The sequence below is a fragment of the Sciurus carolinensis genome, chromosome 1, assembly GCF_902686445.1.
Source record: "Sciurus carolinensis chromosome 1, mSciCar1.2, whole genome shotgun sequence".
Lineage (NCBI taxonomy): Eukaryota > Metazoa > Chordata > Mammalia > Rodentia > Sciuridae > Sciurus > Sciurus carolinensis.
The window spans coordinates 12,478,139-12,495,636 of record NC_062213.1 but is presented as its reverse complement, the minus strand read 5'-3'; the positions used below and the strand labels follow the sequence as shown (position 1 = coordinate 12,495,636).

The following is a 17,498-nucleotide window of genomic DNA, read 5'->3' as shown; positions in this document are numbered from 1 at the left end:
GAGAGCACATTCTTCTCTTCTTTCCACTCATTGCTTGTGAGTTCCCTTGGCCCTGTGGCCACAATATCAGGTATGCAGCCAGAAAGGTGCACGTGAAACTCAACGTTGCTAGTTATCTACAAGTTAGCTACAATTGCTGCTAGTGCAGTTCATTCAGGAAAAGTTTCCCAAGTCTGAATGTGCAAGGTGCTCTGCTAGGTTCTTCATATGCACCACTTAATTTAACCCAATAGCTACCCAACAGAATGAGAATTGGAAGCTCAGAGAATTTGAATTATTTAGGAGCAGTCACAAAGCCAGCTGTCAACCAACTCCAAAGACAGGCTCCTCCAGCTGTCCCCACTGCTTCCATCAGAAATGGCTATTTAGGATTCAAAGGTAATCTCAAGGTTCCCACCCGGATCCTGAAGCCCCAGATTTCCACCACCCTCTCTTATGTGTCAACCAAGGCTCCAATATTTTGAAAGAGTTTAACTGTCTGCTGAACTTATTGAGAAATAATAATTCCATGCTCACTGAAACATTTCAAACTCCCAGCCCAGGTCTTTGCTCAGCATGAGACAACCCAGTTTATCACAGAATCCATAATAATCCCAGCATAAGCAGTTGACATTTTACCAAGTCGTAGCTTTTCTGAAATGTTAAAAATAGCTCCAAATTCCCCATAATTCAGAGTTTTCCTCCAGAGATTTTTTAAAGAAGCCACTTAATACAATCAATGTAGGGTTTAAGAGGGAGAGTCTATTCTGAGGATATCAAGACCCATGTGAACCCCTCTGTTGTTGCCCCATCTCTCCCAGCCCACTCCTCATTAACCCAGCAGGAAGGAAGCTGAGAGAGGAGGAAGGGAGGGGGAGGAGAGGAGGCTGGAGAGCAGAGGGTGGGAGAGAGGAGGATACCTTGATTCAGTGGGTCCCAGCAAATAAGTCAGTGAGTCTTGCTGTTGGACAATGCTGCCATCTGCTGGCAAAATTGGAAACCCGTTACAAAAAAGTGCCAGTCGTTCCTACAAACCACATAGCTGTGATCTTAAGCCCCAAGTGCTCTACACATTACCTCCACAGAGGTGATGAAATAGAGACCCGAACCCATCTAAACTGGATTTCCTAACTTTCATCTTTCACGCTCCATCCTTCTAAATAGACCACGTAGAACCTGAACAATTAGAGAAACCTCCTCAGTGTTCTACCTCTCCTGTGCTTGCTCCCTTCCAATCCATTCCTCACCCAGCAGCCAGGGTCTCCAGTGGCTTCAAATTTCACTTGGAACAAATCCAAACATGTTGCTCTGGTCCCTGAGAGACTCCTCACTGGTGGCTGGCAAGCCCAAGAAGCAGCAGTTCCAACTCTGTGCGTGTGTCTGGAACAGGGCTCTAAAGGGCTCTCTGTGGGGCACACCCTGTGTCCGCAGGCTGCTGGCAACCTCCCCGACCACACCAGAGGACTCAGGGGACCCCCTAGGATGCTCAGGCCCCTGCATTTCCCCTGGAAAGGTAGCTCCAGCCAGAACCTCAGGACGGGACCTAATGTGGAAAAAGAATCTCCACAGGGACGTTGAGTTGAAAAGAGGTCACCCTGGATCACAGTGACCAGTGTGACTGGTATCCTCATAAAAACAGAGACAGAGACAAAGACCCATGAAAAGAAGTTCCTGTGAAGACGGGGCAGAGACGGATCTCATAGAAGTTGAGAGGAGACCTGCAGTTACCGGAGGCCGGGGAGAGGAAGAGAGAGGGTATTAGTCGGCTTTTTGTCTCTGTGACCCAAATACATGAGGAGAACAACGCTGAGGAGAAAAGATTTATTTTGACGCACAGGTTCAGTGGTATCTATGCACAGTCAGCTGATTCCATTGCTCTAGGCCTGAGGTGAAGCACAATATCATGGCACAGGGTATGGTAGAGGAAAGGTGCTCGGCTTATGGCACTCAGGGAGCAGGGAGAGAGGACAAGACACGGTCCCCAAGGGCAGACTCGCAGTGACCTACTTCCTCCAACCATGTCCCACCTGCCTACATTTCAGCCATCTCCCCGTGGTCCACTCAGTGAATCAACTGAGGAGGCCAGAGCCTGCCTCATCCAATCAGTTCCCAAACATCTCACCTCAGAGCTTTGCTTTACTGAGGGTTGTGACAGTCACATAAGCCCACGCCAAGGAACAGCAAATTCCCTTCACCCTAGGACATTCCCTTGAGTCTCTGCAGATCCCTGTCTCTACCCTGCCTGGAAAAGCAAAGAGGCACAGCACGTCTCCCAAGCCCACTGAGGACAGCCACAGGGAGGGCTTAGGGCTCTGCCAGCTGCTGCAGCAGTGACAGAGTCCCATAGAGGGCGGACAGGGGCATCTTGGCCTCCAGATCCCAGGTTGACCTGGGGCTATCGGGCTCCATCTTCAGGCCACACTCCTCCAGCAGACCGTAGGTGATAGCCACGCCCTCCGCCTGCAGTGGGGCAAGGTGCTCTGGCGGGAGGGTGAAGGGGATGCTCCAAGGGTACCTGAAGTTCGGCTCCAGGATGCTCCTTACCTAGAAGAAGTCACCAGATGGTGCAGTCAAACCGTGGATGTCAGGGGAGAAACCGTCTATCCCACCACCAGGGACCATGCACAACTACGGAAGCAGGAGATTAGGAGCAAGCCTGGGTGTGACCAGTTGTGGAAAATCATTGCGCATTGGTTCCTCTACTATGAAATGGTAATGCTAACGCTTCCCTACGGAATAGGGGTGTCTGGGTGTCCATATGCGTATGGCATGTGTCCATGCAGGTCTGTACACTCATATGTATTTGTAGATGTGTGTGCGTGTGTGTGTGCATATGTGCATGTATGTAGCCCTATGTGGCTATTTTGGGCTGTTGAGGCCCACTGCTGGGTTTAGCATGAAAACAGAGCTGCTCTTAAGATAAACTCGGACCCAAGAGGCCAGCTCCCCAGAGCTGGGAATGCAGCCAGGGATTTGCCAGTGCCCACACTGGGATCCCTCTCCCCTCCCAGTGGAAACGTGAACCCTCTCTCTTTTTTCAGAATCCTCAGAACCATTCTTATCCCACATTCCCTCACCCTCCTCCCTGGGCTGCTGGCCTCTGGGAATTTCTCACCAACTCTCGTTGCTGGAGCAGAATCCCCTTCTCCATGGACTGGGCCAGTAGATGGAGCTGGGTATCACTCAGCACTGGGGGAAGGAGACACGTGAAGGAAGAGTGATAGAGTTCGGGTGTTCTCTCACCGTGAACTAGGAGACCCATGGGAAGGGAATGCTGAGGTACAATGTCTTCTTTCTACTCCTTTTTGTTTTGGTACTGGGGATTTAACCCAGGGTGATTTACCACCGAGCCACATTCCCAGCCCATTTATCTATCTATCTATCTATCTATCTATCTATCTATCTATTTATTTATTTTGAAACAGGATTTCACTAAATTGCTTAGGGCCTCACTAAGTTGCTGAGGCTGGCTTTGAACTTGCCATCCTCCTGCCTCAGCCTCCCGAGTTGCTGGGATTCCAGGCATGCGCCACCGTGCCCAGTTCTACTCTTGAACGGGTCTCCAGGATACCAAACAGCATGATCCAGGGGGTGGGTTTTGAGGGTGGAGGTTGGTATCTGTTATATGATCAGCAGTCAGTCACTTTCTAGGCCTTAGGCTTGGTCAATGTCACACTAGGCCCTCCCAAATTTGAAGAGAAGGGTGACATGAAAAAGATCATGATAACTGAAGAGCTTTGGAGTTATGGCATCTAAACTGTTCAACCTGCCTCTCCCACCCACCCACAGATCGCTCTTACCCATCATGGCTTGAAGGAGGCAAAGAATGCCACCCTGTGGCTTGTCCCACTGAAGTCTCGGGTCCTGTAGCAGCTTATTTAGGATTACACTGCCAGGGCCATCCAAATGGCCCAAGCTCTCCAATTCCAGCTACAGAAGACAGGTGCTTGTTAATAACAACAGTAATAACATCATTGTCATGTGATCTGCCAGTGTCTCCTGTGTCCATCGGTGGTGACCAAGGCATGGGTCGATGGCTCTCTAACTCCCCAGTGGATTCCAAGAACCTCCAGATATGGAGGCTGCACGTGTGGCCCTGGTCACTGTGCCTGGGCCAGGGTCCCCACTCCAACATCATCCCACCACCCTGGTATCTTGCTCACACCTCCTCCCTCAGGTAGGTCCTATACCTCCCCCCTGACAGCCCTGGCCAGCCCCAGGAAGTTGTAGGACACCCTCACCATGTCCATCAGGTCCTGCAGAGCTCCTCTGTCCCTGAGCATGGGCAGGATGTTGCAGAACACGACACCCCGCACGTCCTTAGGGAGCCGGGCCAATTCCTTAGTTTTCCAGAAAACCTCCTGTTGTAGATTCTTGAAATCTGCCCTCAGCCATCAACACCAACAAAAAGGTGGGAACAATTCTTTAGTTAGAACGTTCCTGGAATGATAGCCCTTCCCACCAAAATGAGCCAAACACCTCTATCCTTTTCAGCTGCTAGCCAAAATCGTCTCTGCTAATGGCCTGCTTGGGATCCAGGGATGGGACTGTCATGAGGCTAGAAAGATGAACAATCCCAGACTCTGAAAGCACAGCATATTGAGAGCAGACCTAGCTTTCTCAAAACAGTCATTGCAAGTAGGAGGAAATGACCAAGTGGGCATTTCGGGGATCTTTCAGGAATACTGTGAAATCCAGTGTTGGGTCCTAGAGATTAAAGTCTTGGATATTCTATCAGTTTCCATATCTGTTAAGTGGGGATACGGCAAGGATTGAGTTTGTGTTTCTAAAGCACTTGGCACAGGATCTACCCTTAGTATGCAGCTGTGCCAGCACCTTCGACATGTATGAAGAATGAATCAAGTGGTAGATATTGGAGGCTGATTCCCCCAAGAGGCTTCAGGTGGCTTCAAGGTGACCTGCTGAGAGTGAGAGATCTCAAAGAGTTGGGCATTTCTATAAAGGCTTCTGGCCAATAAGTCCTCAACAAATGTTGATTGCATGCATGAATGAATGAATGTACTGACCAAAGTGGATACCTGGAAGTAGATTTGTTTTCTGAGTTGCACAGAAACTTCTAATGTGGGACTGGCTTCTTTACTTTGGCCTTTAATCTCCCACCCAGAAACCCTAGATTCCCTCTTAATAAACACTCACCTCGCCAAAAGCGTTCCTCTGTTCTTCCTAGGAAGAGAATCACAAGCGATCACCTTTCTTCATCCTCAAATTCGCTTCTGAGACTCAGTGGAGGGTCTGCCCCCACACTCTCTCCCCACTCCTGGTCAACCTCTTCGTGTCCCCATCCTGGTCCTTCCCTTCACCATGCTGGCCTTCCTGGACGCTTCTCTTCCCACAGGACCCAGGGCAGGGCAGAGGACAGTGGCAAGCAAGACGGGGGCATTTTACTCTGCAGAACTGCTACAAGCAGGCTGGGAGTCCCGCCTTCACCCCCAGCACACACTCACTCACCTTCAGGAAGGATGGGAATTACACGCAGACCTAGAAGGAGAATATAACCCAAGAGTGAGTCTCAAGGGCTGAGCTTATAGTTCAGTGGTAGAGCCATAACCCCAAGCTTGCCAAGCACGTGAGGCACTGGGTTCGATTCTGAGCACCACATATAAATAAATAAATAAATGTTCATTAACAACAACAAAAAATTTAAAAAGAACATCAAGACCTTTAAAAGATAAAAGTTAGTCTCAAAGATGTGGTTTCTCCAAATTCTGCCTCCATTTCCCCTGACTCCCTCTTCTTCACGGTTCCTGCCCTCTGCCACAGGGCCAGATGCCAAGACCAGGGTTATTGGCAAAGGCAAGCAGGCAGCTGGGTTTCTGTTGTGCAGAGCAGCTGGAAAGGAATCAGGTTCTACTTACGTGATTTAAAAATCGTTCTCTCACTTGAGAACCCCTGTGGCTGAAGTAGAGCTGGAAGGAGAGAGGAAGTGTTCACCCACTAAGAACCAGTGTCCCCTCCCCTCTTCCCTCTTCTACCTCCTTCCCTCCACCTCTCCCTTCTCCAACTCCTCCCTCCTTTCCCTTTTTCTCACCTCATACCACTAATTCAATAGAGAAATTCCTCCAGAGAAATGGAGCCCCAGGCAGACCACACCCACATCAAAATCACACCTATCCCAGTGTCCAGGGCAGAAAAACTGGTGTCCCTGGCCCCAGGGTCTTGGCTGGGTCCAAGTCAAGGAATGTGGATTCTCCTGGCAGGGAATCCTCCATCACCCCAATGTGGGATGGAGGGGACTAATGTGATATCCAAAGGGGGTCAGGACTCAACAGGGCCCAAGTTCTAGGCAGAGAACCTGACCAGGCTCTGGACTCACCATCTTGAAAGGTTTTCTGCTTAGCATCAGTAGAGATGAGAAGAATGGCTGAATGGAAGAGAAGTCAGTCAGGAGAGCTGCTATTCCTGAGGATACCTTTCCCACACCTTGCACCTGGAGCTTGGGGACCCCTGTATACACCACCTGGGATGCTTGTCGACCAAGCCTCTGCGTCTTATGAATCAGATCCTTAGGGTACCCTGAAACCTGCATTTTACAAAGCACCTTGCGTGATCCGTATGCCTTCCTACAAAGAATTATCTTCTCCAGGTCAAGGGGCCCGGCTTCCTCCTGCCTATCCAAGGGACTGCCTCCTTGTTAGCCTTTCCTCACAGTCCTGACCTTACTTATCAATTCCATCCTTACAACCTTGGCTGATTTCATGTGTCATAAATAGAAATGGACTGAGGTCTGAAACTTGCCTAACACCAAACTAGGAGAACAGCTCTGAAGACCAGTTTCCCCAGTGTTAGAGAGTAATCCCGTGGAATCAGACAAGGCTGAGCTCAGCGGTGCCTGCCGGTCACACCCTGACCACTAGAGGGCATCAGGCGGACTCCGCTGACAATGCAGGCCCCCTTGAAGGGAACCCTCTTGCAGGCTGGGCTTGATGTAATCCTCACAACAAACGGGAATGTGATGTGCAGAGCAGTGTGGTCATCGGCCGCACCACGGGCCAGTAGCTTCAGAGAAAATTAGAATTCTCGTAAGTGCCAGCCTTCTCGCCTCGTCTGTAAAATGGAAACGGGTCCTTCTCTCCCAGGCTGATGTGAAAAATCAACATCCAGCAAGGTGATTGACACCAACTCACCTTGGGCCTCCTCAGCTCACCAGGCCCCTTCCCTGGCCTGACAGCAAGCCAGAGCCCTCTCAGGATCGGCATTACCGTGCCCCTCTTTGTGGCTTGCTGTCACCCACTTTCCCCTGCAGAAAGCTTCCCTAAGGGGTGGTCTACCCTGTCTGCACTTCCTCACCTCCTTCCTCACCTCCCACTCACTCCTGGGCCAGGCAGTCTATCCACCAGTGAACTCACCAGACTTCAGCCACCAGTGAGCATGGACTTGGTTCTCTCCGGTTACCACATCCCAGGCCCTATGGGGTCTCCTATACTCAGATCATGTATCTTTGTTTTGTTTTATTGTCAATATATTTGAAAATAGGGCTCTTTTTCATTCCCTTCCTAAATTAAAGCACTTTGTTATTCACTGTGATCTTTAATAATAGACTGCCGTCTCCTGGTGCCCTTAGTGGGCATCACTGAAATTTCTCCCATCCCACCCCCACGCCTCAGGAGAGAGCTGGATGGGCATGGATGGTCTTCCTCCGGGAGCCAGGGTCCACCTACAGCACTGGAGTGGAAAGTCCAGCCTCCCTGGGCTCCACCCACAGGAGGTCCTAATCCCAGGACCCTCCCTTGGCCAGGTCAGCGGCAAGGACACTGCAGGAGAATGTGTGAGTGTGCACATGGTCAGGGTGTCCCCTCGTCCCCTGGAGCTCAGCCCCAGCTGAGTTGGCTGCCCACTACCTGGGACTCACAGAAGGACAGGCTGGTCCTGTCCCCAGCAGCCACATCATGCCCAGGGGTATGGACTGACCCTGACCATGTGCCCACGTGGCGTCCAGCCTCAAGGTGTGTGTTGGAGGGTGGTGGAAAAGGGAGAGATGTACATGACACCCTGCGTGGTGTCCTTAGGGCCTTGGGTCTGCCCTGGTTTGTCATCGTGCCATCTCTATCTTCTGGGGTTTTGATGGGGGTTCATGGTGACCTGAGGGCTCGGGGCTCCCCTGCTGAGCTGCTGAGGGTGGCAGGGCGTGAATGAAGACGCCTGGGATCACAGCCCGACCTTGCCCAGGGCACCTTCAAGTGGCCCCCCAGGCGGGTCCCTTCACATGAAGGAGACATCTCTGCATCTACCCCTGGCACCATTTTGGCCATGCTTGGGGTGGCTGTGGGTGGTGGGGCGCGTGTGTGCTCATCCTCGCCCTGGACAGGGAAAGCAGCGAGGTGGCACGGTGTGGAGCAGGGCCCACCCCACCCAGGGGCCGCCCTGGTTTCTGCTCACTGACGCCATTGTCCTTGATCACCAGCTGCTTCCTCTTATAGGCCATCACTGTGCCCTGGGGGATGGTCAGTGTCGTCTCTCTCGCCTTGAGACTTTGTGCCCCAGCTTCACCCTGGGGAGAGAGAACGTGCTTAGAAGCTTCCAGCTCTGTGCCTCATAACTGGGTTAGAAATCCTGTTTACTTTCTATCAAAGCAGAGTGTGCGTGGAGTTCGAAGTCAAATGGATGAGAAAGCTCCTGAGAAAGACACCAGCAGTCCCCAGTCCCCTTCCTCCGGGTCCTGTTTCCTGCTACTGTTGGCTTCTCCTTGTTCTGTGCAGCTTTACCTACAGCTTCCCAGGAGCCACGTCGCCATGTCGTAGCTCTTCCAAGTCAAGTGTATGAAACCCAACGTCTGTGTAAGTCCTCAGACTGTAGGTTGCTGGGGACTCTGCTTCTCATCTCAGAACTCACTCTTACCAGTTAATGTGATGCCCCTGCAGCTTCTCTGACTCATTACTCCATCTCTCCAGGGAAGATAGGGATACATGCTTTCAGACTTTGCACACCTAAAGACATCTTCTTTTTAACTCTCATATTTGATTGCTATTTTGACTGCTAGACTAACTAGAATGCTAGGCAGGAATTCCTTGAAATATGACTCTTTTTTTCCTTTTTAGAAACATGCATGATTTTCTTTTTTGAGGTAAATACCCTGATAATCCACACTTCTATTCTGCGATGTGTTTAGATGCTGATCCAATGGACTTGGATCAGGGTAAATGGCCTGGGTGGAGCCTGAGACTCCTCCAGGAATAGCTCACTGGCCTTGGGAGCCTGCTGTCTACACAAGAAGGTTCAGAGGAGAAATGTTTGGGCCGCGACAGCCTTAACCCAGTCAGTGAATTAAGCCCTGATGGAGATTAACAGAGTAACAGAAGCGGTAGGGTGTGGCTGGAGGAGGTAGGCAACAGAAGGGTGCCTTTGGGGTGTATATTTGTTTCTGGCGTCTCTTATCAGCATGTAAGCTGCTTCCCTCCACCACATTCTTCCACCATGTTCTGCCTCACCTGAGCCCTAAGGAATGAAGCCTGCTGTCTATGAATTGAGACCTCTGAAACCATGAGCCCTCAAATAAACTTCTTCTCCTTTACAGTACTGATTGCTCTTTCAGTCAAAGCAGCAATAAAGCTGATTAGAAGAACAGCACATGTTAGAAGCTTGGTCCCCAATGCAGCAAAGTTCAGAGGTCTGATAGGCAAAGATTGGATCACAAGGGCTCTGATCTCATCAGTGGATTAATCCAAAATCCACCAGCAGCTAGATGGACTGCTGGGAGGTACGACCTAACTGGAGGGAGTAAGTCATTGGAGGTGTGCTCTGGAATAGTTTATCTTCTCTCTCTTTTCTCTCTTCTCCTCCTTCTCCTTCTTCTTTCTCTCTCTCTCTTCCACCCCTCCTCTGCTTCCCAGCTGCCACAAGCTGACCATCTTTCTACCACCATGCCATCCTGTCCTGATGTTTCTGCAATGCAGTCAACAAACCATGAACTGAGAGACCTCTGAAATCTTGAGCCAAAATAAATCTTTCCTCCTCTAAGTAGTTCTTCTCGGGTATTTTGGTGACAGTGACAAAAAGATGACTAAAAAACAGGTTATCATAGAACTGAGATCACTTTAACAGCTGAGGTTGGCTGTTCTTGTTCCTGTTTCTTTCAGTCATAAATCTGGATATGTATATAGCACAGAATGCTCACATTTAGAGTCTGAAAAATTCACCATTTACCTAAGATGATATATAATACAAATAATTAAATCTCTTTCTAATCTTATCAATATTGAAAAATCCCATAAATTAAAGCATTATAAATGAAGATGTTATAGTCTCAGGATACCTCGGCACATACAATGAAGGACATAATGACCCCAACCTTCCTTCCGACCCACCAAAACCCCTGAGCCATGAGGATGCACTGGCTACAGTGGCACACTCTTGGCGTCCCCATCCCATACCTTAATTAAAGTATTCCAAGAGCCAGAGAATTTTCCTGAAGCATTCACACTACTGTTGTCAAGGAGCTCGATAGTGTTGGTCAGCTCAACAACCTCTGTCACCACATATAGGTTGTCCCCTGTCTCCCGGCAATACTTCAGAAAGGATGGTTCTGGATCCAACAGTTTGCTGAGGATATAAGTGAGGGGTAAATGGTCAGAGTGGGAAAGTGATGCTTCTCAGGGTACTCTGGGTTACCTTTCTCCTCAAAACCCAGAGGGGTACATGCCTTTGGACTTTGACAGGTGAGTTCTCAGTGGAAGGAAGATGCTGGACCATGAGGTTAAGGTGTCCAGGGCACAAATCACCTTTTCAGATGTACAGGATGAAGGTCACTCCATTTTCTAATGGTGGTACACACAGTGAAGAGCATTGTACTAAAATAAATTGATCCTAATAAGGGGCCCTTTATCAATTTCCAGCCCTAGATTCTCTCAGACAAAAAGTTAGACATGGATAGGTTCAGATAGTTGAGAGCAGTCCTTAGAAAATCCTATTTTCAAAGTTCACTATTCACTCTGAAATGTCCAGAGACAAAATCAGGGTGGGATATGGAGCAGGTACATAAAGTCTGAAAAACAGCGAGGCCTCTGGATGGTGCTGCTTGTTGCTGCTGCTGCTGATGATGAGCAAGGTGCGCATTTCTGGATTGACTCCGTAATAGCTGAATTTGTAGTATTGACTCGAACATGGAAGCTCTGGGGAGGTTTGAGAAGTCTGAATTCTGAGAACAGATTTCTTCAGTTCTGAGGCTTGGCTTAGGTTCTGCTCTTAGGCCCCAGTGGAGTTGGTGTCCTAGGTAAAATCCTGAGCAGTACTGAGAGATCCTGGGTACTTTTTAGGGGAGGAGGTCACTAAGCACCCAGTACTAGGTTTTCCATTGACACTGGGATGGAACTGAAGCCCCTTACCACACCTCCAAAGCTACAGTAATCAAAACATTATGGTATTGGGATATAAAAGACATACATAGCCCAATGGAACAGAATAGAGAGCCCAGAAATAAACCCATGTAGTATGGTCAACTAAGGGTGCCAAAAATACACAATTGGGTGAAAGGATATTCTCTTCAAAAAATAGGTTTGGGAAAATTGGATATTCACGTGCAAAAGACAAACTGGCCTAATTTCTTACATGATATATGCAAATCAATTGGAAATGCATTAAAGATTTAAATGCAAGACCTGACACCTTAAAGATTCTGGGAGAAAACATAGGAAAAATGGTTCTTGACCTTGGTTTTAACAACAAATTTTTGGATATGACACAAAAAGCACAAATAACAAAAGCAAAAGTAAGTAAGCAGGGCCATCAAACAGGAAGCTTTTGCACAGCAAAGAAAAGAATCAACAAGATGAAAAGGCACCTATGCAAGAGCAGGAAATGTCTGAAAACCATGCACTGACAAAATGTTAACATCTAAAATACATAACGAGTTTATACAACTCAATGGCAATAATAACAGCAGCAGCAACAAAAATCATAATCCAATTTAAAACTAGTCAAAGTGAAACCTGGGCAGAAGGACAATCAGTGCAGAGGATGACTGGGTCAGGAAGACGTAGACTGATTCAAAGGAAATGGAAAGCTAATACCTCCAGAACTACTCCTCCTCCTCCTCCTCCTCCTCCTTCCCCCCTCTCCTCCTCCCTCCTCCTCCTCCTCACCCCTCCTCCTCCTCCCCCTCCTCCCCCCCCTCCTCCTCCTCCTCCTCTCACCTGTGACCAAGGTCGCCTGCCTCCAGAGAATTGTTCCTTCCAACAAGGGGTTGTTAATGAGTACACCCTGAGCAGCTCCCTCCCTGACTTTCTGACTTTCTGGGAAGATATGGAAAATAGGGATTGGTACCCCCTGGATGGCTCCCTTCCTGCCCTTTTTATCACTACTAGGCAGGGTGGGAGGAGGGGACACCCTCCTCTCCAGAGGTGTCACTAGCTCGCTCCTGCATGCACATATTCTCATTCATTCCCTCTCTCTCTCTCTCTCTCTCTCTCTCTCTCTCTCTCTCTCTCCCATCCTGTAAATAAACAATTTTGCTCTTGCCTTGGCATTTCTTGGGTGTTCAATCTTCAACACCATGGGAATGGGGACCTCATCCTGATTTTCAAGACTGGTCTCAAAAGTCCCTGAATAATCATTTCTGTACCTAGAAAGGCCCAACAGGTACATGAATTAAAATGTGCTCAACATCCCTTATCAGGGAAATACAAGCAAAAACCACAATGAGACATTACCTCACACTTGTTAGGTGACAGCCTTACCTGGGTTTGGATCCTACTTCTACCAGTTCCCAAACATGTAACTTTGAATGACTTATTTTATAAACTTCAGTTACTCTTATGTGAACTGGGATAATATCTCCATCTCAAGAGGAACTTATTTAAATAAATAAATAACAAGTGTGGCAAGGATGTGGATTAAAGGACATCCTTGTGTACTGTTGTTGGGCATGTACATTAGTACAGTCATTAGAACGACAATATGCTTCCTCAAAAACATTAAAAAATAAGATCCCAGGATTTTCCTTCCAGGTGCACATTTAATAGAAATAAAATCAATAGTGTGAAAAGATATATGCCCTACCCTATTCGTTGCGGAATTATTCACAGTAATTCAATACATGGAAACTGTAAGGGAATTTCCATGGAACCACACAGGACACGGGAAATCACATAAGGGAATTTATTAAGCAAACAGTGTCTCCCTGCAGGGTAAGAGAGAAAATGAGAGGAAAAGAGAAAGGAAAGAGAAAGGGAACGCGCTAGAGAGAGTGGAAAAGCGAGGAGGATAGAGAAAAGTGTGTAGGACAGACAGAAGAAAAATGGAAAAGATGGCGGGGAAGCTACAGTAAAACAGTTGAATTCTGCCTGGCTAACAGGGGACCAATATCAGAGAAGGATACTTGCAAGCTGACTGATGAACCAATAGCTAGCCAGGATGTTCACAGATTGACAAGTGGTTGGGAGGCGGGCTGTACCTGATGGGCGGGGGTGCAGCTTTATACATTACAGAAACAACATAAGTGCCCCTCCATAAACAAATGGAAAAAGAAATTGAGGTGTAAACATAATGGAATACTATTCAGTCATTTAAAAAAAATAAGCAAATCCTGTCATTTGCACCATCACAGATAAACCCTGATGGTATTGTGCTAAGTTAAATAAGTCGGACATAGAAAGCCAAATAATATATGATCTCACTCACATGTGGAATCTAAAATAATAAAACTCATAGAAACAGAGATACAATGTGGTTTACAGTGGATAAATGGAGAGATGTTGATCAAAAGGGACAAATTTCAGTTACTACATGAGTAAGTTCCAGGGATCTGAGGTACCACAAGGTGTGTGTGGTTAATGACATGGTGGCATATGCTTGGAATGTGCAAAGGCCCTTGGTGCTAAATGTTCTCACTGCAAAATCATAGTTACCAGATAAGGTGGTAGCCACGTTAACTGACTTGACCGTGGCATCAAGCGTAACAGCGTCATGTTCATCACCTTAAACTTACACAATTCCATTTCTCAAGGATTTTCAAGATGTTGGAATAGAGAAGGTCACCGGGGACTTGGGAGGTTGGAGGTAATAAAATAAGGAAGAAATCCCAGCACCACAGCTGCTGACGCAGCCAGAGGCCCCAGCCAGAGCCAGTCTCTCTATGAGCAAAGTAAAGGGATAAGGGAATTAAAGGAACCCACGTTTTTAGGAGGCCTGAGGCATGCTGGGTACAGAGAGTTGAGAGATCAAAGACACTGCCAACCAAACTGAAAGGTGCACCGCACAATATCCTTGTAGGGGAAGAAATCGAATCTCTTGAGGCGGCACATGGAGGACAGGGAAAAGAATGATTTTGGAGCTGTGGTGCAGGGGCCAGCAGCTGAGGGAGCCAATTCCTGGAACCCGAGTTGTGAACAAAATACAGGCCCAGCAAACCCACACTGCATGACATAGAGTGTACCTAAGTGACCAGGAGGAAATCAGACATGGAGAGAGGTTCACACAGGGGACAACTGGTCGTGCAAACCCACCGGCTCTCCCCTCTCCCTCCCATCCAGCTGCTTGCAGGACTGACCTGTGATGCAAGGAGTCGGGAGAGATTGAGTTTGGAGACAACCTGAGACCAGAAAAGGTGGGGTCCACAGATGACATAGTGGACAAAGAATTGGCTCCTCCACTGCACAAGCAGAACCCAGCGGAGATTCCTGGGGTGCAGTCTTCCAACACACCAGCAATTGCTGGGCCCTGGAGGTGCACCCACTTAAAATCTCCAGGCCAACTGGCATTCGGCAAAGAACCTGGAGACTCCCTAAGCTAAACCCTGCCTCCAGGAGATCTGCCGAGGGGTCGCCTCTCTCACCCCAGCAACCCCACCCTGAGGGTGGAGCAAGCCTCACCCTCCAGATGACCCCACCTAACACTGCTGAGAAGGGAAGCTGAGAATCTTTTGAACTCCAATGGAAACAATTCTTTAGCTTTTCATTGAGATCTTTTTTGTTTTTCCTTTTGTCTTTTCTCTGTGAACACAGTGGTCCATGGATATTTATATATATTCATATTTTGTTTTTTTCTTATTTCTAGTATTTCTGAAGTCACGTATTTTTCATGGATCAGTGTTTTGAGGATGAGGATATTTGATTAGTATATTTCAGTTTTGTATACTTTATTTTTGATCTTTTAAATTTTTACTTTATATGTATTTTTTCTCTCAATTATGTATCCCTTGATTCTCTTTCTCTCTTTTCTTCTTCTAACAGCCAATCTCTAGTGTTCTCTCTTACACTCTTCAAATTTTTATTTCTATCTTCTCTCCTCCTCCCTCACCTGGAGACTAAATAATATGCTGTCGAATCATTCATGGATAGCAGAAGAAATCAGGGATGAAATTTTAAAAACTACTTAGAGGTAATGAGAATAGTGATACAACAGATTGAAATTTCTGTGACACTATGAAGGCAGTTCAAAGAGGAAAGTTCATGGCATTGAGCTCATTCATTAAAAGGATAGATAATCTACCATTACATCTCGAATCCCTAGAAAAAGAATAAATCAACACCAAAAGCAACAGAAGACAGGAAATAATTAAAATCAAAGCTGAAATCAATGAAATTGAAACAAAAATATTCAAAAAACTGATGAACCACAAAGTTGGTTCTTTGAAAAAATAAATAAAATTCATAAAGCTTAGCCAAGTTAATAAGAGAAAAAGAAAACTCAAATTACTAAAATTAGTGGTGAAAAATGAAATATCATGACAGACACAACTGAAATACAGATTATAATCAGAAACTTTTTTGAAAAATTATACTTTAATAAAATAGAAAATCAGGAAGACATTAACAAATTTCTAGAGATATGACCTACCCAAACTGAATCAGGAGGACAAAGAAAATTTAAGCAGATCAATTTCCAGCAATGAAATTGAAGACACTATCAAAAGCTTACCAACAAAGAAAAGCCCAGGACCAGATGGATCTTAGCTAAGTTCTACCAGAATTTCAAAGAACTAACACCAATCCTCCTCTAATCATTCCATGAATTAGAAAAGGAAGGAATCCTTACAAACTCATTTAATGATGCTAGTATACCCTGATACCAAAATCAGACAAAGACACCATCAAAAAAAGAAAATGTCAGGCAAATATCCCTGATGAACATAGATACAAAAATTCTTAATAAAATACTGGCAAATTACATACAAAATAATGTTAAAAAGATAATGCCTCATGATCAAGTGGGGTTCATTCCAGTGATGCAAGGTTGGTTCAACATACAGAAAGCAATTAATGTAATTTATCATGTCAATAGACTTAAAGACAAGAATCACATGATTATCTCAATAGATGCAAAAAAAAAAAAGCATTTGACAAAATACAGCATCCATTCATGTTCAAAACATTCGAAAGCCTGGGGATAGTGGGAACATACCTCAACATGGTAAAAACCATGTATGTTAAACCCAAGGCCAAGATCATTCTAAATGGAGAAAATTTGAACTCTAAAAACAGGAACAAGACAAGGATGCCCTCTTTCACCAGTGCTATTCAACATAGTCCTTGAAACTCTAGCCGAAGCAATTAGACAGAAGAAATTAAAAGGATAAGAATAGGAAAAGAAGAACTCAAACTATCCCTATTTGCTGATGACATAATTCTCTATTTAGAAGACCCAGAAAATTTCTAGAACTCATCAATTAATTCAGCAAAGTAAAAGGACATAAAATTAACACCCATAAATCAATTGCATTCCTATACATCAGTGATGAATCAACTGAAAGAGAAATTAGGAAAACTGTTCCATTCACAATAGCCTCAAGAAAAATAAAGTAATGAAAGAGGATAAAGACCTCTGCAGTGAAAATTATAGAACACTAAAGAAAGAAATTGAAGACCATCTTAGAAAATGGAAAGATCTCCCATGTTCTTGGATAGGCAGAATTAATATTGTCAAAATGATCATACTACCAAAAGCATTATACAGGTTTATTGCAGTTCCTATTAAAATTCCAATGATGTTCTTCATAGAAATAGAAAAAGCAGTCATGAAATTCATCTGGAAACATAAGAGATCCAGAATAGCTTCAGCAATCCTCAGTGAGAAAACTGACGTAGGAGGCATCACAATACCAGACCTTAAATTATACTACAGAGTTATAGTAGCAAAACTGGCATGGTATTGGCACCAAAACAGACATGAAGACCAATGTACAGAATGGAAAACACAAAGATGGACCCACATAATTTTGGTTATCTCATACTAGACAAAGGTGCCATAAACATATATTGGAGAAAATACAGTCCCTTCGATAAATGGTGCTGGAAAAACTGGAAATCCATATGTAGCAAATGAAATTAAAAACCCTGTTTCTCACCCTGCACAAAACTCAACTTAAAATGAATCAAGGATCTAGGCATTATACCAGAGACCCTGCACCTACTAGAAATAAAGTAAGCCCAAATCTCCATTTTGTTGGCTTAGAAACAAAATTCCTCAACAAGACTCCTAAAGCACAGAAGTAAAATCAAAAATCAATAAATGGGTAAAAAATTAGAAATTTTTTAAAATTAAAAAATTAAAAATTAAATAAATTTAAA

General features: G+C 45.9%; 1 protein-coding gene across 3 annotated transcripts in view; it reads right to left on the bottom strand.

Moving 5' to 3' along the window:
• Positions 1-1,785: 1,785 nt before the first annotated feature.
• Gsdmc (gasdermin C) overlaps positions 1,786-17,498 on the bottom strand; it is a 53,029-nt gene continuing 37,316 nt past the window's right edge. For all 3 annotated transcript variants that reach the window (XM_047562339.1, XM_047562349.1, XM_047562356.1), the window contains 10 exons: positions 10,368-10,536; positions 8,377-8,488; positions 6,314-6,361; positions 5,856-5,906; positions 5,449-5,478; positions 5,137-5,163; positions 4,221-4,360; positions 3,780-3,909; positions 3,095-3,168; positions 1,786-2,523 (listed from right to left, as the gene is read on the bottom strand). In XM_047562339.1, the coding sequence (XP_047418295.1) occupies positions 2,284-2,523; positions 3,095-3,168; positions 3,780-3,909; positions 4,221-4,360; positions 5,137-5,163; positions 5,449-5,478; positions 5,856-5,906; positions 6,314-6,361; positions 8,377-8,488; positions 10,368-10,536 (1,021 nt within the window). In that variant the 3' untranslated portion in view covers positions 1,786-2,283. The remainder of the gene's footprint in view (positions 2,524-3,094; positions 3,169-3,779; positions 3,910-4,220; positions 4,361-5,136; positions 5,164-5,448; positions 5,479-5,855; positions 5,907-6,313; positions 6,362-8,376; positions 8,489-10,367; positions 10,537-17,498) is intronic.